This window comes from Schistocerca americana, chromosome 9 (assembly GCF_021461395.2).
Source record: "Schistocerca americana isolate TAMUIC-IGC-003095 chromosome 9, iqSchAmer2.1, whole genome shotgun sequence".
Lineage (NCBI taxonomy): Eukaryota > Metazoa > Arthropoda > Insecta > Orthoptera > Acrididae > Schistocerca > Schistocerca americana.
Window position 1 is genome coordinate 146120106 of NC_060127.1, and position 20530 is coordinate 146140635.

The 20530-nt window shown below is 39.6% G+C and overlaps 1 protein-coding gene across 2 annotated transcripts in view; it reads right to left on the reverse strand.

Moving 5' to 3' along the window:
* The window catches only part of LOC124550902, a 119709-nt gene that overhangs the window by 33436 nt on the left and 65743 nt on the right, over positions 1-20530 (reverse strand). For both annotated transcript variants that reach the window (XM_047125685.1, XM_047125684.1), the window contains exon 4: positions 13527-13629. In XM_047125685.1, coding sequence (XP_046981641.1) covers positions 13527-13629 — 103 coding nt within the window. The remainder of the gene's footprint in view (positions 1-13526; positions 13630-20530) is intronic.

Genomic DNA, 20530 nt, shown 5'->3' on the forward strand with positions numbered 1-20530 from the left:
TTTGAGACTGTTGAAGCAGTAAAAGAAAAAGCGACGGAAGTAATGTATGGACTTACCGAAAATAATCTGCAGCATTGCTATGAACAGTGGAAAATTCGTATGGAGCGGTGTAGAGACCGAGGAGGAGAGTACATTGAAGGAGATAACATGAAATTGTAAATAAATGTTATTTCCAGCATCAGTCCAGTTTTTTTCTAGCCGCACCTCGTACTGTGCAAAACACAATTTTTTTCCCTTTCTTGATTTTAGTATGCACAGAAAATCAACAGAATATGACACTTCCATTGTCTGGAACTACTGTTTCTTGTTGGATTTATTCATGAGTCCTAATATGGGAATAAAGTGTATGAAAATGTCTGAGAACAAATGTCTCAAAATGTATGAAACATCGAAAGGAATGTGGATCACTGAAAGTCACATAAAATTGTAACATCTACAGCAGTCAAGCACTTCACTGAACCATGTCAAAGCCCACAAAGTTTTAAACCATTAAATGAACACGATGCCAACCTCCACAGGTGGTCAAACAATGAGGGTTAAATCACAATAAGTGAATGGAGCAGAACAAAGAATTTACGGAACAAAGCCTGTCGACACATAATATTCACATGGAAGGACTGTTATCCTAGCTTTAAATTCAATTCCAATGACGACAGAAACATTACATGGTTAAAAGTAGCAATTACATCAAAGAACGAGTTATCGACTATCGTAGACTAGGCTTCAAACCATGCAAATAAACGACTGTCTGGCATTGGGGTGATTATCAAACGTTAACGTTTCACACTTTTGTCTGCAAAGTCATAAAATGACATTGTCTGTCCTTAAAACTGTAAAGTGCTGCAATTTCTGTAAATTTTATGGATAACCTGCAAAAGTTGGGAGGTTTGATACACTTTTATGTGAGGCGAGGGCAGCCTCGGTCCAGGTTTCTAGTGTGTAATGGGTCAGCCTCCTCCCCCCCCCCCCCCCCCCTCTCTCTCTCTCTCTATATATATATATATAGCCAGCTTCATCCTGACCCACAACTTCTTCACTTTTGAAGGCCAGACATACCAACAATTAAAGGGAACAGCCATGGGTACCAGGATGGCCCCCTCGTACGCCAACCTATTCATGGGTCGCTTAGAGGAAGCCTTCTTGGTTACCCAAGTCTGCCAACCCAAAGTTTGGTACAGATTTATTGATGACATCTTCATGATCTGGACAAACACAAACATACACACAAAATTCAAGCTTTCGCAACAAACTGTTGCCTCATCAGGAAAGAGGGAAGGAGAGGGGAAGACGAAAGGAAGTGGGTTTTAAGGGAGAGGGTAAGGAGTCATTCCAATCCCGGGAGCGGAAAGACTTACCTTAGGGGGAAAAAAGGACAGGTATACACTCGCACACACGCACATATCCATCCACACATACAGACACAAGCAGACATATTTAACCTTTTTTCCCCCTAAGGTAAGTCTTTCCGCTCCCGGGATTGGAATGACTCCTTACCCTCTCCCTTAAAACCCACTTCCTTTCGTCTTCCCCTCTCCTTCCCTCTTTCCTGATGAGGCAACAGTTTGTTGCGAAAGCTTGAATTTTGTGTGTATGTTTGTGTTTATTTGTGTGTCTATCGACCTGCCAGCGCTTTTGTTCGGTAAGTCACCTCATCTTTGTTTTTTATATATATATATATATACACACACACACACACACACAGGGTGTTTCAAAAATGACCGGTATATTTGAAACGGCAATAAAAACTAAACGAGCAGCGATAGAAATACACCGTTTGTTGCAATATGCTTGGGACAACAGTACATTTTCAGGCAGACAAACTTTCGAAATTACAGTAGTTACAATTTTCAACAACAGATGGCGCTGCAAGTGATGTGAAAGATATAAGACAACGCAGTCTGTGGGTGCGCCATTCTGTACGTCGTCTTTCTGTTGTAGGCGTGTGCTGCTCACAACGTGCAAGTGTGCTGTAGACAACATGGTTTATTCCTTAGAACAGAGGATTTTTATGGTGCTGGAATTCCACCGCCTAGAACACAGTGTTGTTGCAACAAGATGAAGTTTTCAACGGAGGTTTAATGTAACCAAATGACCGAAAAGCGATACAATAAAGGATCTGTTTGAAAAATTTCAACGGACTGGGAACGTGACGGATGAACGTGCTGGAAAGGTAGGTATGGCAACCACAGAGGGCAACGCGCAGCTAGTGCAGCAAGTGATGCAACAGTGGCCTCGGGTTTCCGTTCGCCGTGTTGCAGCTGCGGTCCAAATGACGCCAACGTCCACGGATCGTCTCATGCGCCAGAGTTTACACCTCTATCCATACAAAATTCAAACGCGGCAACCCCTCAGCGCCGCTACCATTGCTGCACGAGAGACATTCGCTAACGATATAGTGCACAGGATTGATGACGGCGATATGCATGTGGCCAGCATTTGGTTTACTGACGAAGCTTATTTTTACCTGGACGGCTTCGTCGATAAACAGAACTGGCGCATATGGGGAACCGAAAAGCCCCATGTTGCAGTCCCATCGTCCCTGCATCCTCAAAAAGTACTGGTCTGAGCCGCCATTTCTTCCAAAGGAATCATTGGCCCATTTTTCAGATCCGAAACGATTACTGCATCACGCTATCTGGACATTCTTCGTGAATTTGTGGCGGTACAAACTGCCTTAGACGACACTGCGAACACCTCGTGGTTTATGCAAGATGGTGCCCGGCCACATCTCACGGCCAACGTCTTTAATTTCCTGAATGAATATTTCGATGATCGTGTGATTGCTTTGGACTATCCAAAACATACAGGAGGCGGCGTGGATTGGCCTCCCTATTCGCCAGACATGAACCCCTGTGACTTCTTTCTGTGGGGACACTTGAAAGACCAGGTGTACCGTCAGAATCCAGAAACAATTGAACAGCTGAAGCAGTACATCTCATCTGCATGTGAAGCCATTCCGCCAGACACGTTGTCAAAGGTTTCGGGTGATATCATTCAGAGACTACGCCATATTATTGCTACGCATGGTGGATATGTGGAAAATATCGTACTATAGAGTTTCCCAGACCTCAGCGCCATCTGTTGTTGAAAATTGTAACTATTGTAATTTCGAAAGTTTGTCTGCCTGAAAATGTACTGTTGTCCCAAGCATATTGCAACAAACGGTATATTTCTATCGCTGCTCGTTTAGTTTTTATTGCCGTTTCAAATATACCGGTCATTTTTGAAACACCCTGTGTGTGTGTGTGTGTGTGTGTGTGTGTGTGTGTGTGTGTGTGTGTGTGTGTCTATATATATATATATATATAGGTGACTTACCGAACGAAAGCGCTGGCAGGTCGATAGACACACATACATACACACAACATTCAAGCTTTCGCAACAAACTGTTGCCTCATCAGGAAAGAGGGAAGGAGAGGGGAAGACGAAAGGAAGTGGGTTTTAAGGGAGAGGGTAAGGAGTCATTGCAATCCCGGGAGTGGAAAGACTTACCTTAGGGGGAAAAAAGGACAGGTATACATTCGCGCGCACACACACACACACACACACACACACACACACACACACACACACACATATCCATCCGCACATACACAGTCACAAGCAGACATTTGTAAACGCAAAGAGTTTGGGCAGAGATGTCAGTCGAGGCAGAAGTACAGAGGCAAAGATGTTGTTGAAAGACAGGTAAGGTATGAGCGGCAGCAACTTGAAATTAGCGGAGGTTGAGGCCTGGCGGATAACGAGAAGAGAGGATATACTGGTGGGCAAGTTCCCATCTACGGAGTTATGACAGGTTGGTGTTAGTGGGAAGTATCCAGATAACCTGGACGGTGTAACACTGTGCCAAGATGTGCTGGCTGTGCACCAAGGCATGTTTAGCCACAGGCTGATCCTCATTACCAACAAACACTGTCTGCCTGTGTCCATTCATGCGAATGGACAGTTTGTTGCTGGTCATTCCCACATAGAAAGCTTCACAGTGTAGGCAGGTCAGTTGGTAAATCACATGGGTGCTTTCACACGTGTGTGTGTGTGTGTGTGTGTGTGTGTGTGTGTGTGTGTGTGTGTGTGTGCGTGTGTGTGCGTGCGAGTATATACCCGTCCTTTTTTCCCCCTAAGGTAAGTCTTTCCGCTCCCGGGATTGGAATAACTCCTTACCCTCTCCCTTAAAACCCACATCCTTTCGTCTTTCCCTCTCCTTCCTTCTTTCCTGATGAAGCAACCGTTTGTTGCGAAAGCTTGAATTTTGTGTGTATGTGTGTGCTTGTTTGTGTGTCCATCGACCTGCCAGCGCTTTTGTTTGGTAAGTCTCATCATCTTTGTATGTACACTATCGATTCTTGTATAGGTGAATATTATATCTGCTGTCTAACTGAATGAACTTCATATGATTTTGTATTGATGTGTTGTGTTCCAGGATAAAATACGTAAAAAGAAATTTATTAGTACTCTGCACGTACAATTGAAATTACTCTTCTTTTAAAAATATTTGAAATCACAAAATTTCTGATATACTTAAAATGCGTATAATTAATTGCACAATCTAAAGCAAATTATTAAATTTATTTTTGGACATTTATAAAATAATGATATATTTTAGCGAAGATTCTTCTTTGGTCAAATCTTTTGCTTTGTAAACTCTTTGGAATATTGTGTGTACCACAGAATGTAAGGAGCAGTGGGCATGCCTCTTATGGAAGTAGACAAATTTCTAATCTTGTCAACAACAATGTGAATTCATGATCTGAAGTGGAATCTGAAAGTCAGTGCGACATAAAAGAACGCGATAAGTTAAAAAGATATTCATAGCAACAGGCCAATCTTCATCAGTTACTCAGGTGAACAAGAAACCGCAATGTTATAAAAATTACAGCCTCAAGACTGTACACTAGACCCAAGAATTGCAGCCAACAACAACAAGAAGAGAAAATGAAAGCAAGTAAAAGTTTTTCTTTTGTATATGCCTCTCGAAGCTTTTGAAAATAATCAACAGACTAAGAGGAATTTAATGGTGATGTGTGGGAGGGTAAGATTACAAGTGGAATGATCTATGCAGGCAAAAGGTGTGGTTTGTTCACTGAGGGTGCACATAATTACACATTAAATTCATGGGCGAACCAGTATCATTATTCTCAGTCTGAAGCAGCTGTTGCAGGACTATATTATTATTTGAACAATTATTAAGGCTCCTGTGAACTGTCATAGCATGATAGTTTAATTTTGTAAGGATGTATATGATCTATGAACTCAATAAACATTTCTTTCAAACCAACTTTATTCGCTTAAAATTGAAGTAGTTTCATATTTGGAAAGAAAATAAACAAATGTATTAATTCGAAAAATTTGGAACTTGTACTATCTTCTATGCTTCCATGTGTGTATTTTCTCCGTCAGGGTGTATACGTGGACAAGGAAAAAAAATTCCTGGATTTCCCGGATGACAGTATACTTTACCACGGAACTGTAAAACTTGTTAATCCTTTGAATGGTTAACATTTTATACATCATCGGCTTAGAACTTTCCGCTGCCACTTTAGTAAACGAAATCCAGGAGGGGACGGGGAGGGGGAGAGGTTTTCGATGATGTGCAGCAACGTATACACTGCATATTTTTGTATTACAATGGCGCAGCATTTTTTCGTAATTACAAAAGTGTAAATTCAAATCCACCAAACACAGCACGTTAATATCCAAAGCATTGAAACTGAGATTACGATGCCCTTTTGTAAGCCAGTCATAGCTCCTGTTATGCGATCTCGCCAGCCGATGACAGCAGGTATTCAGAGCATAGGACATGTGATACACTCAGCCAATAGCAACATCACTGTTAAGTAGCGTGAACACACAGATAGGAAAAGTTAATGATTTAAATTAATATACACAGTGCAGCTACAAGAAAAGCTAAGCTTTCTCTTATAATATTGATCTCTAAGATTAATAAGCTAAGCTTTCGTTTGCATATTGGCCTTTTTTTGCACGTGTTAAACTGCAAGATGCATCACACAAATGTGAGAGTAAAATTTAAAATAATGAAATAAATGTCTGGTCTTCTGGAATCAAAATTCTTCTAAGTGGCTTGTCCTCAAAATGTTAAGTTGTAAACGAGAGTCAAACACTTTGTGATTTAAGAAATTAATTGCACATTCTCATGTGTAATGTAAGAGGAAATTTACTTTGAAAGTAATGCTTTTCAAACCACTATTCACAATAGTTTCCCGAGACTTGTTAGAAATAGGTTCAAGTCAGCAGTTGTCAGAGAGTGCAGAAAACAAATGTTACTGATCTTGGGCAGCTAGGATGCCCATATGTTTGTACATATAAAGCATTAAGATATCTTACATCATGTCATAAAAGAAACAGGACATCAGAGGATATTCCAAGAGCATCGGAAGTTCATAAACCATAATAAATTGTATAATTCGGCTTGAAGTGCACATTCTTATCTCCAGATTCACAATGAATTAGGCCTCAACCTCATAGTAAGCTTTTCAGTGTGGTTTTTGGGATGTAAATTTTCTTTGAGTACCAGTACTGTACTGGTTCTTTGTTATGGCAAAATGCCATACATGCAAGAAGATGAAAATGTGCACTTGAAATTCAGCGAACAGCAGGAACTAGACTGTGCTGTGGAATGAAACGCTTCGTTTCAAATAAACTGACTGCCTCAGCGGAAAAGATTAATAAAAACTGAACTTCTTTAGCAAACTAATAAAAGTAAGTTCATTGTTCTTCCAGGCAATTATTGCTTGACTGCCAAAAATGTGGAAATGAAATAAAACCAGGAAACTGAAACTAATAATATATTTAGGCCTTCCATAATTATGTGAATGTATTTTAACTCATTTGATAGCTCAAGGCCACAGAAATCTGTTTTGTTTTCATTTGACATGGGAGCTGTACAAGAAGAGGATACAGCAAAATCACTAAATGTAAACATGGGTCACATGGAGAGTACCCCCCTCCTCAGTACAACTCAGAGTGCTCTGCGCATGCACAAGTCTGGCAACTTAGACGTGCCAAAAAAAAAAATTTCTGTTTAGCATGTGGCTTCAAGCAGTCAAAGAAATGGGAGAAGGTACTGCTCATATGTGACTGAACTGTGCATGAGTCCACTGGCAACTGCTCAAACAAACTTAATGTAAACAAGTGACGTCACACTCATCGGAAGTAGTTTGTTGTTACGAAGTACTGCACAGTCTTCGCCCTAAAGCCTTAGACACATTTTGCTGTTGGCAGACACTTGTGCGTGCAAGGTGTTTCATTGTAAATGGCGCTTCCTTTGCAACTACAGTTTCATTTTGGTATTTTTCTCTCATTTGTGGTTTATTGCTGCAGTATTATTCAGCTGTAGGGGGATACAGTAATATTCTTTGTTAAGAGTATCAGTTCTTACCAGTCAAAATTAAAAAAAAAAAAAAAAAAATTAACTAAAAATTAAAACTATGAAAAATTCCCCAAATTCTGAATGATTCCCAGGTTTCTCCCAGATGAAAAAAATTCCCCAAATTCCGAATGATTCCCAGGTTTCTCCCAGATGAAACAATTCCTATGTTTTTCTTGGAGCATATACACCCTGTCTATACCTCTTAGCTCTACGACATTTTAAGGGGGCATTAATGTGTGTAAATATGAATATGGTGGTTCATATGATTACATTGGTGACAAACGAGCAATTATAATTTGGGTACTCCATCTGTGTCTAAGTACATTCAACTCTTGTCACTTCCAATGGATTCACTTACGTCTCTCATGCCAATGTCACACAGATTTTTAGGTTGAACAATAAACTGAAACACTAAATGTGGAAACATGCAACTCAAGTATAATCACATGAAGCAGGGCACAAGTCCAAAGTTATCCAAAACAAATAAAGCACTAAAAAGGTCCGCAGCTATAAAAGCAATGGGTCTGTTATGAAATAACTATTCTGCTATCAGTCATGAATTTCTTTTTATAAATATTTTGTACGACCAGATCTGTCATTGACTATATAATAACAGATCAGGAATTCAGGAAGGCTGTGAGGGACACATGTGTATTCAGGGGATTCTTTGATGACACTGATCATTATTTAATCCGCAGTGAAATTGGTATTGTGAGGCCTAAAGTGCAGGAGGTCAGGTCCATATGTAGGAGGATAAGAGTGGAGAAACTTCAGGATAAGGAAATCAGGCACAAGTGCATAACAGCGATCTCAGAAAGGTACCAGTTAGTTGAATGTAGTCAATTACAGTCATTGGAAAAGGAATGGACAAGGTACAGGGACACAGTACTAGAAGTGGCTAAAGAATGTCTTGGAACAGTAGTGTGTAAAGGTAGGATGAAGCAAACAGCTTGGTGGAATGACACAGTCAAGGCAGCCTGTAAAAGGAAAAAGAAGGCGTATCAAAAATGGATACATACTAGAACTCAGGTAGACAGAGAAAGTTATGTTGAAGAAAGAAACAAAGCCAAACAGATAATTGCAGCATCCAAGAAGAAATCTTGGGAAGACTTTGGAAACAGGTCGGAGACTTTGGGTCAAGCTGCTGGAAAACCATTCTGGAGTGTAATTAGCAGTCTTCGAAAGGGAGGTAAGAAGGAAATGACAAGTATTTTGGACAGGTCAGGAAAACTGCTGGTGAATCCTGTGGATTCCTTGGGCAGATGGAGGGAATATTTTGAAGAGTTGCTCAATTTAGGTGAAAATACGATGAGTAATGTTTCAGATTTCGATGTACAATGGGATAGGAATGATGATGGAAATAGGATCACATTTGAAGAAGTGGAGAAAATGGTCAATAGATTTGCAGTGCAATAAAGCAGCTGGGGTGGATGAAATTAAGTCAGAACTCATCAAATACAGTGGAATGTCAGGTCTTAAATGGCTACACAGGATAACTGAAATGGCCTGGGAGTCGGGACAGGTTCCATCAGACTGGACAAAAGCAGTAATCACACCAATCTTTAAACATGGAAAGAGAAAAGATTGTAACAACTACAGAGGTATCTCTTTAATCAGCATTGTGGGTAAAATCTTGTCAGGTATTGTTGAAAGGAAAGTGCGAGTATTAGTTGAGGACCAATTGGATGAAAATCAGTGTGGGTTTAGGCCTCTTAGAGGTTGTCAGGACCAGATCTTTAGCTTACGGCAAATAATGGAGAAGTGTTACGAGTGGAACAGGGCATTGTATCTATGCTTTATAGATCTAGAAAAGGCATATGACCAGGTTCATAGGAGGAAGTTATTGTCTGTTCTACGAGATTATGGAATAATGGGCAAATTTTTGCAAGCAATTAAAGGTCTTTACATGGATAGTCAGGCAGCAGTTAGAGTTGACGGTAAATTGAGTGCATGGTTCAGAGTAGTTTCAGGGGTAAGACAAGGCTGCAACCTGTCTCCACCGTTGTTCATATTATTTATGGATCATATGTTGAAAACAATAGACTGGCTTGGTGGGATTAAGATATGTGAACACAAAATAAGCTGTCTTGCATATGTGGATGGCTTAGTTGTGATGGCAGATTCGATTGAAAGTTTGCAAAGTAATATTTCAGAGCTAGATCAGAAATGTAAGGACTATGGTATGAAGATTAGCATCTCCAAAACGAAAGTAATGTCAGTGGGAAAGAGAGATAAACGGATTGAGTGCCTAATAGGAGGAACAAAGTTAGAACAGGTGGACGGTTTCAGGTACTTAGGATGCATATTCTCACAGGATGGCAACGTAGTGAAAGAACTGGAAGCGAGGTGTAGCAAAGCTAAGGCAGTGAGTGCTCAGCTACGATCTACTCTCTTCTGCAAGAAGGAAATCAGTACCAAGACTAAGTTATCTGTGCACCACTCAATCTTTCGACCAACTTTGTTGTATGGGAGCGAAAGCTGGGTGGATTACAGATATGAAAGTAGCTAGGATGATTGCAGGTACTAGTAGATGGGAACAATGGCAGGAGGGTGTCCACAATGAGGAAATCAAAGAAAAACTGGGAATGAACTCTATAGATGTAGTAGCCAGGGTGAACAGGCTTAGATGGTGGGGTCATGTTACACACATGGGAGAAGCAAGGTTACCCAAGAGACTCATGGGTTCAGCAGTAGAGGGTAGGAGTCGGGGCAGACCAAGGAGAAGGTACCTGGATTCGGTTAAGAATGATTTTAAAGTAATAGGTTTAACATCAGAAGAGGCACCAATGTTAGCACCGAATAGGGGATCATGGAGGAATTTTATAAAGGGGACTATGCTCCAGACTGAACGCTGAAAGGCATTATCAGTCTTAAATGATGCTGATGATGTACGACACATTTTGGGAACTAATCCAATTTTTTCTGTGCTACGCTATTTATTCACGTCATTTACGATGTGAGAAGTGCTGCAGTGTTCTCTCGTCTTTACTTTAACGTATAAAAACACACACAATTTTTAATAAATGATTGACCTTTATATAGTGCTAGTAACAAAATTTGGAAAGAACAATTTTAGGGTTTTCTTCTGGTCCATTTGTGCAGAAATTCGCACACAATTTTCTGTGCACAATACACAATGAAAATATCAAACTTACGAAACCAAACAGTTACAAACATATTTTTACACGTAGCCAACAGTGATATAACGCTACGGTTCATCCACAGAGTATGTACACATTTTTACAGAGGGTATTTATCTTAATAATGTGGATCAACACTTGCTTACCGCACCCCCCCCCCCTCCCAACACACACACACACACACACACACACACACACACACACACACACACAGGGAGGGTGGAGAGGGGGGAAGGGGGGGGGAGAGGGAGGGAGGGAGGGAGGGAGGGAGGGAGGGAGAGAGAGAGAGAGAGAGAGAGAGAGAGAGAGAGAGAGAGAGAGAGAGAGAGAGAGAGAAAATGGTACATGTTTCTATGTGTCGCTGTTTTTATATGAGTAGATTGTCAATATAAATCTGCTGCTAGAACTGAAGATATATTCACATTAAAGAAGAAGAAGAAGAAGAAGAAGAAGAAGATAAAACATAAAATGAGAAACTGGAAACTATATCAGTGAATTTCTTCAAATGCTTTGAAAATATAATTCAATAAAAAACATGACTCAGAGAAAAGTACCATTGTAAAATGTATACATAAGCAAATGATAATGTAGATTATTAAGATACGTACACTCTGTAATAATGTATATGTACTCCACATGCAATCAATGCAGAGAGGTGTGTGAGAGTGTGTGTCAATACATATAAACTGTGTGGTTTTGTATATTACAGTTAACACAACAGAACAGAACAGTGCAATACCTCAGACCCTGTAACATTGAGAACAAACAGCAAAGCACACAGAAAATGCATGCAAGATAAAAATAAAATCTTAACTGGTTGCAGAAATGTTGTGTCACAATAAACCCATTACATAAACTACTTTAAATTGCAACTGGTGGCAGATCCTACTCAACATTACCATTTAAAAGAGGGACTTTTTGTTCGAAGCGACACGGTCAGGTTTCATACAACCCATGTCCTTCTTGTTAACTGCCACTTATCCTTGCGAATTGAAACACCATCCTCTGTTTTGAATAAGAATCTGCGAAATATAGAGGGAGAGTGGTTACAACACATAAGAGTACAAGCAACAGTTCCTAACTTTCAAAGTGACAGTTACTTTCGCAAAAAGGAGAGGGGGATATGGTGGGCAAGGACCCACGGAGGAGAGCAGCTCACCTGTTGTGATGTCATTAACACTGGCTTCATTTCTGCACTTTTCTCAGCATTATTAATAAAATGTATGTTATGTTTTCAGATGTCTAGGCAAATTGACAATGCTATTGTACCACACCATACTTTGCAGTTACCCTCAGAAAATGTTGGTACGGATGATATTGTGACAAAGCCAATCTGAGTTCAGACAACAAGCATATGTCACACCACTGCTTGCTGCTTCAGACAATCAAAGGGCTAGTCTGTGAAACATTGCCCACAAAAGCAGAATACACATTTGACGGAGCATGGGAAGACATAGTGTCTGAAACTGTGGTGCTATCAGTTTATCTCCAAAAGAGCCCCCCCCCCCCCCCCAAGTAAGAAATGAGATTGTTAATACTGCATTTAATCATTACTCAGGGGATCAACCTAGGTGTTCACCTAGTTCATTACTTAACTGTTTTCTAACGTCAAAATCAGTGTCCGCTTACTAAATTTTAGAGGTGTGCCTTTTCTGTTAATTCGTGGAGTGTGAATCATTCTCTGTTCAAAACTACTTTAGGATTGACGCTCCACAGGATGTAGTAGCATGAGGCTCATGCGGGGGCATCATTACACGTTCAGCCAATTTCCTAAGATCTGCAGCCGCAGCAACCACCTGCAACTGCTACGCAATCACTTCCACCACTAACAACACTAGTGGCTTACTCTACGCTTCAAGACCCTTCTTGACGCAATTCGCTTTAAGGCAGATCCCTGTCCTGTGGGATTGTTCATGGTCGACTGAGATTTTCTTTTTCATTTCTTAATAGTAATAGTCTGAATATTTTATCTTTATTCCTACAGTTTAACACGCAATACCAAATATGTCAGTAGGCACAAGTAGGGTACGTATTATTCAGAGGAAATGTTCAATGCCACTCACTCGGCCTGGGGACGGACATAAGATTTCAGTAGAAAGAAATTGTTTACAGGCTACATGCCAACAAATTATTGTTCTCAATAATGTTTCCAACTGTTCTGTTATTGAAAAGATGCCTACTGTAGCAAAATAATTGGGGAATATGACTGACTGGATTCAGAGTTGAAGTAAACGATGATTGTGGGAAGTTGGAGATTAGGAACTAATATCTCTCCACGAATTGTGGTTCCCAGGATGCAAAATCAACAGTCTAAAGCATACGGTCACTATGTTGCCAACTTGTGATTTCCGAAAGAGTAAATTTGCCCCCAAGTTAAAGAAATAATTTTTTTCTGTTGTGTTATAATTAAAAAGTTTGATTAGAAAATGTAACAGAAGTTTAAGTATAAACCACTTGCTCTGTTTTTTCTATTGAAATGTAAATTGGCAACCTGTTAGCTTTTGACGTGCAAGTAGAGCATTATGTGTCACATCAAACTCAAAATTATCCCATATTACAGATGTCTCACAGTTCCAGTTTGTAGCAGATAAAAATACAATACGTTTTTCAGACTTTGTTCCCATCATGTATTCACGTAAGTCCAGTAACAAAAAAGTCTCCTTAATGTCAAAAATTTGGTGACATTATCAAGCTCTGTATTTTTGTGAACTTTTCATATATTGTCTAAACAATTTGTTGCCATAAATAAAACTAATATGAAAACACAGTGCAGCTCTACATGTTTCATCTTTACGCAGGGAATATTTTGCGAGATTGAGTGATGTGTGTTCCGTGCGGCAATTCCACTCTGTGAAGCCACATGCTAATCCCAAAGCGTCTATCGTCGAGTAATTTTGAGTAGAGCACAGAGCAACCTACTCCCCACAGTTGATGGCAAGTAAGCAAATTGAAAGTACAGATTCACATGTGTGTAGAGTACAAATTTAAAGAAGACACACCTTTGAAGATGTAGTTGTCAGTCGTGCTATGGTTTTTTCTGTTTCCTGATGCCATGCTTGATTATACAGGAAGTAGCACATGCTTTGTGTGTGGATGTAAAACCTGGAGAAAAAGAAACAACGTAGTTAGCAACCAACACGTGCCGGGAACTATAAACCACTCTAAATATTTGTAAACTTAACTGTGTACTATAAATGCAGAATAGGATATGTTATCACCTGAAAGGGAAAATCAAGGCCAATGAACTGATGGCACTGGATAAAAACTGCCACAGTGCAGGTACAATGTAGTCATGCATATGTGTTGCGTGTGTTTTTGCAAAATGTAAACCTTCACAACTGAAAATTTCACTCTCATTAAAATTTTCTGGTCTATTCTCCTATGTTCAAACAAATTTCTACATCAACAGGTACAGTCTGCAAACCACCGTGAAGTGAATGGCAGAGTGCAAGTCCCATTACACCAGTTATTAGGGCTTCTTTATATTCTATTGGCTAATAAAATGCATGAAGAATACCTCTGTGCATGTTGTAATTATTCTAATCTTATCCTCATGATCCCTATGTGAGTGATACGTAGGAGGTTGTACATTTTCCTGGAGTCTTCAGTTGTAGCCAGTTCTTGAAACTTTGTTCTCAGGATAGTTCACTTCTATCTTCAAGTCTGCCAGTTCAGTTCCATTAAGTATCTCTGTGACACTTTGCTATAGGTCGAACAAACTTGTGACCATGCGTGCTGCCTTCACCTGTACGTTCAATATCCCATTAGTCCTATCTGGTATAGGTCCCACAAACTTGAGTAAATTATAGCACCGGTTGCACGATCAATTTGTAACCACTCTGCTTTGTAGACTTATTGAGTTTCCCTAGTACTCTACCAATAAACCAAAGTTTACCACCTGCTTTACCCAAGACTGAGCCTAGGTGATCATTCCATTTCATACCCCTACAAAGTGTTACATCAAAGTATTTGTATGAGTTGGCCAATTCCAGCAGTGACTCATTGATATTGTAGTCATAGGATATTATCTTTTTCCATTTTGTGAAGTGAACGATTTTACATTTATGAACCTTTAAAGCAAGTTGCCAATCTCTGCACCACTTTGAAATCTTAACAAGATTTAATTGAATATTTATGCATCTTCTTTCAGACAGTACTTCATTATAGATAACTGCATCATCAGCAAAAAATCTGAGATTCTATTAACATTGTCTGCAAGATCATTAATATACAACATGAACACCAAGGACCTCAACACACTTCCCTGGGGCACACCTGAAGTGACTTCTACATCTGTTGATGACTCTCCAGCCAAGATAACAGTCTGCATCCTCCCTACCAAAAGGTTCTCAATCCCATCACAAATTTCACTTGGTATCCCCATATGACAGTACTTTTGACAATACGCTTAGGTGTGGTCCTGAGTCAAACACTTTTCGGAAATAAGGAAATACTATTACTACCTGATGCCTTGATCCAAAGCTTTCAGTAAGAGAAAAGTGCAAGTTGGGTTTCCCATGATCGAAGTTTTCAGAATCCATGCTGGCTGGCATGGATTAGGTCATTCTGGTTGAGATACCTCATTATGATGAGATCAGAATATGTTCTAAGATTCTAAAGCAAACTGATGTTAGGGGTATTGGACGGCAATTTTGTGGATTACTTCCACTACCTTTCTTGTAGATGGGTGTGACCTGTGCTTGATTGAGAGATCTACAATAGATTACAGTTAGAAGAGGGGCTAAGTCAGCTGCAAATACAAAATATAATCTCAAAGGCATTCCTTCAGGGCCCTGGAGCTTTGCTCATTTCAACAATTTAAGCTGTTTCTCAACACCACTGATACTAATACTTATTTCACTCATCTTTTCAGTACTACAAGGATTAAATCAGGGCAATCATCTCGGGTTTTCCCCTGTAAAGGAAAATTTGAAAAAGGAGTAAGAAATACAGGTTTTGCTTTGCTACCCTCCATTTCAGTTCCTGTCTTATTTGATAGGGACTGGACACTAACTTTGGTGCAACTAATCGCCCTTAAACACGACCAGAATTTCTTTGGGTTTTGTGAAAGTCATTTGATAATATTCTGCTACAGCACTTACTGAAGGCTTCAAACATTGCCCTCTTGACAGCCAAACTCATTTCATTCAGCATCTCTCCCTCTATAGCCCTATGCTTTGTTTAACACCTATTATGCACTAATCTCCATTTCTTTAGAAGTTTCTTTATGGTGATTGTATACCATGGAAGGTCCCTCCAATTACGAACTGTTCTACTGGGTAGAGATCTATCCAGTGCAGGGTCAATCATTCTTTTAAATTTGAGCCATAGTTCCTCTACATGCTCCTGCCCTGTGCTGAAAGTTTCCAGTTCCTCACTGAGATACCAACCACTGATTACTTTGTCTAGTTGACTGAACATACATATCTTTCTGCTAGTTTTAGTTGTCCTTTGTTTTGGTAATCATCACTGATGAAACTGCATCATGGTCACTGATACCAGTTTCAAAGTGGTCATCCTCAAAGATATCGGGCTTATTTGTTGCCATTAACTCCAATACATTTCCATCATGAGCGATGTTCCAAACTATCTGTTGTAGGTAGTTTTGAAAGAAGGCATTTAGTAATGTTTCACAAGACATATCATCATGCCCACCACTAACAAGACTGAAAGTTTCCCAAACTGATTGTTGGATTATTAAAACCTCCACCGACAATTACAGTATGATTGAAGACACCTGATGTTTTATCCTCATCTGCAGTACTTTTTCAAGGAGGTTGTAGCATCTGTGAAAGTTGAGATTTGCACTCTGATCCGCTACTGGCAGTAGTAAATCTCATTTCCACGTGGTCCTTTACAGAGTCGTGATGTCACACATTTTCAAAACTCTCACGTAATTGGACATTTTCTGTTGCTGCCATCCAATTATAATAGCCCCAAAGTGAAAGACTGGTAAACATCTTATTCAGAAATGGTAACCAAATCCCAATCAGTTTCACAGTTTGGTATTCGTCCACTGGCATAAAAAGAGTCGACACCACAAAACTTATTGTGCTGTTTAGCAGTCTGTGAAATTCGACATTTACCTCCGTTACTGACTGTATAGCACTGATATTACTGACCACAAAGGAAAGATGTGAAAAAAAAAAATTGAATATAGATGTGGTGTACAAACACATTCAGAAGATGCCGGAACTTTCAAGGTCGGCCTAGGATGCTAACAAACTGTGGCTTAAAGTAGGAATTTGCTGCACGCAGTGTACTTATGGAGACATGTACGTGGGTACTACAAAAGGAGCGGTGGAGAAATGACGAACTTAATGGTAACTTTAGGTAGGCAGAAACAGATAGATCAGCTGTTGCAAAATACTTTGCAAAGAAGAGGTTACTAGTTACAATTTTTAAGATTCAGGTACTGGCAACTGCAAAAATATATTGTGGTAGGCTGTACAGAATCAGGAGGAGGAGGAGGATGTGAAACTAAATGGTACCTCAGCTATGATGGTGGCGAAGATGTTTACCAGTCTCTCACTGCAGGGCAATAGCAATAGCGGACAACACCAGCTGTCAATGGTCAAGTTGCACACAAATTATGGACATGTGTGATGTTACACCTTAGTGCGAGATCACTTAGAAAGAAATGAGCCAGTGTATAGACTAGACATCCACAGAAGCTACTACCCCTGATTATTCATTATTCCTCCACAGATCGGTAGGAAACTGGGTTTCTTCAAGAAATTAATTGGTGCACAGTATCACAGCAGTAAATATCTGAAGTCCCCTTTCATTAATTAGCTCTTAATATAGGCACTGTCTGAAAGATCAGTAATATTTTCTGTCTTGGTTATGAGCCTTTCAATCACTCAAAGCCTCATCTAAATGGCAAGTGGCTTCCTTTACTCATTCCACAATATTAACAAAATTCAATATTATCTAAGATGGACAAAAAATTCAGACTTCATTAAGAACACAATAATTGCTATTCCAAAGAACACAAGAGCTGACAGGTATGAATATTACCACACTATCAGTATAATAAATCATGGCTGCAAAATAATGACACCAATTATTTACAGAGCACCGGAAGTGCTGAGGGAAGCTATCTTTGGGGATGATCAATTTGGATTCCACAGATATCTAGGAACACTCGAGACAGCGTTGAGCCTACAACTTTTCATAGTAGACAGGTTGAAGAAAGAGAAACCTACATTTATAGGATTTGTTGAAATACTACACAAATTTAAGGCCATCACACCATTTACAGTTTCTTTATTGTTTGATAATTTAATTTTGATTCCATTTGGTGGGTACATAAGCGGACAAGGGGGGAGAAAAAAAAATTCCTGGGTTTTTCGCACATTTCCTGGTTAAAAATACACTTTTTCCCTAGTGAAAGTACACTTTTCCCTGGGTGAAAGTATGTTTTTGTCCATGTCAAGCAACAATAAATGGTAAAGTTATTATACACCAATACAGAACTTCACAGCACTTTAGAAAATGAAACCTAACAAAAAAAAACAATGTGTTTTGGAAACATCTTTCATGTGAGGCAACATTTACACTGCATATTTTCGTATAATAAAAGCATAAACACAAATCCTACCAAATACACCACAGTAGCTTATGAAACACTGAAATCGAGAGTGCAATGTGCTTTTGTTAGTCAATCTAAGCTAACAACACATGATTTCACCAGCCAATGACAGCACATTTTCAGGGCACCAGACATGTGATACAGTCAAGCAATAGCAACATTACTGTTAAGTAGCATGAACACACATATACGGAAAGTTAATGCCTTAAACTAATACACATGCAACATAGCTACAAGAAAAGCTAAGCTTTCACTTATAATATTGGTTGTCAAAATGTTTTTGCTGTTTCTTTCCGAGGATGTGGTTAGGTAGGATCTTAAGAGCACAGTTTAAATTGCAGCAGCTGAATATTTATGATGAGCACGATTATAAATTTCACTGTTGTGCAGCGAACATTTTGTGGGTCACCGACTGAACACATGTTCCATCAAGCACCCAGAAATGTAAATTATGTGTGAAATTGCTCAAGTACTCACTTTACTTTTTTTTTAAGGCTAATTATATTTATTGCCATCAATATTGCATAATCTGTAATGCATGGAAGAACTAAAATAAATACGAAAAACTGAAACTTGGCCTTTTTTTGCCTGTGTTACCCTTTAAGATATATCAAACAAAATATGCTTGTAAAATTTTAAATAATTGCATAAATGGGTCTTTTGGTCATAAATTTTTCTAAGTGGCTAGTCCTAAGTGAAGTTTTGAATGAGAGTCTAACACTTCATGATCTAAGAAATTCCTTACATGTTCTCACTTGTAACAGAATTCATATTGCATTAAAAAAATTTTACTTTGAAAGTAATGCTTCTCAGACCACCATTCGCAATACTTTCCGGTGACCCATCAGAAATGTAAACAGTTGTGACATCACGCTCATTGAAATAAGGCCCACGAAAAAGATGTGTCAAAAGCACCTTGTTGTTATGAAGTATTCCATAGTTTGACACATTTTGCTGTTGGCAGATGCTTGTATGTACACTGTGTTTTGTTGTATAAGTGACACATTTTCTTTGCAACTGAAGTTTCATTTTGGTGTTATTCTTTCATTTATGCTTTACTGCTGTGGTATTACTCTGCAGTAGCAGGCTAAACTAAAATTCTTTGTTGACGTATCAGTTCTTACCAGTCAAATTTACAGAAAATTAACTGAAAACTAAAACAATGAAAAATTCCCAGAATTTTCAAAAATGCCTCATTTTTCTGGATTTCCACCAAATGAAAAGATTCCCAGGTTGTCCCCTGATTTCTTGGTTGTATACAACAAAGATACTCATGTCAGAATGCTGCTATATTCACTATAAGAATGATCTCCACTGTCTGACAGTGAAACACAAAGACATGTTTGCTTCACTACTTTCACTAACAAAGAGATAGAGGGGCTGGCCAGTACTTACCTCAGCTCAGTACAGCCGATAGATACACAAAAAACAGAACCGAAAATTTACGTTCCTAGCTTTTGGAACAAATGTTCCTTCTTCAGGGAGGAGAGAGGGGAAAGAAAGGGAAGAAGGGAAAGTGGATTCAGTTACTCACAACCCAGGTTATGAAGCAACAGGGAAAGGAAAACGGGGAGGGTAGCAAGGATGGAGGCATGGTTGTCAGAGGGAAGCCAAAGATATTCTACTGTAAGTACTGTGCCAGCTTCAAACCAAAGAGGGTGCATACAGAAGTAAAGAGGTATATAGTATAAAGATAAACACAACTATGTAGGATGAAAATATGTGTGAATGGCTAAAGAGGAAAGGGAAAGAGGAGAAGACTGAAGAGTAAATGGGAGTGAGGTTGTTTAACGTAGGTTCAGTGCAGGGGGATGGTGGGATGAAAGGATGTGTTGGAGTGCAAGTTCCCATCTCCGCAGTTCAGAGGGACTGATGTTGGGTGGGAGAAGCCAAATGGCACAGACGGTGTAGCAGGTTCCTAGGTCCCTAGAATTATGCTGGAGGGCATGCTCTGTTACTGGGTATTGGACATCTCCTAGGCGGACAGTTCGTCTGTGTCCGTTCATGCGCGTGAACTGTCCGCCTAGGAGATGTCCAATACCCAGCAGCAGAGCATACCCTCCAGCATAATTCTAGGGACCTAGGAACCTGCTACACCGTCTGTGCCATTTGGCTTCTCCCACCCAACATCAGTCCCTCTGAACTGCGGAGATGGGAACTTGCACTCCAACACATCCTTTCATCCCACCATCCCCCTGCACTGAACCTACGTTAAACAACCTCACTCCCATTTACTCTTCAGTCTTCTCCTCTTTCCCTTTCCTCTTTAGCCATTCACACATATTTTCATCCTACATAGTTGTGTTTATCTTTATACTATATACCTCTTTACTTCTGTATGCACCCTCTTTGGTTTGAAGCTGGCACAGTACTTACAGTAGAATATCTTTGGCTTCCCTCTGACAACCA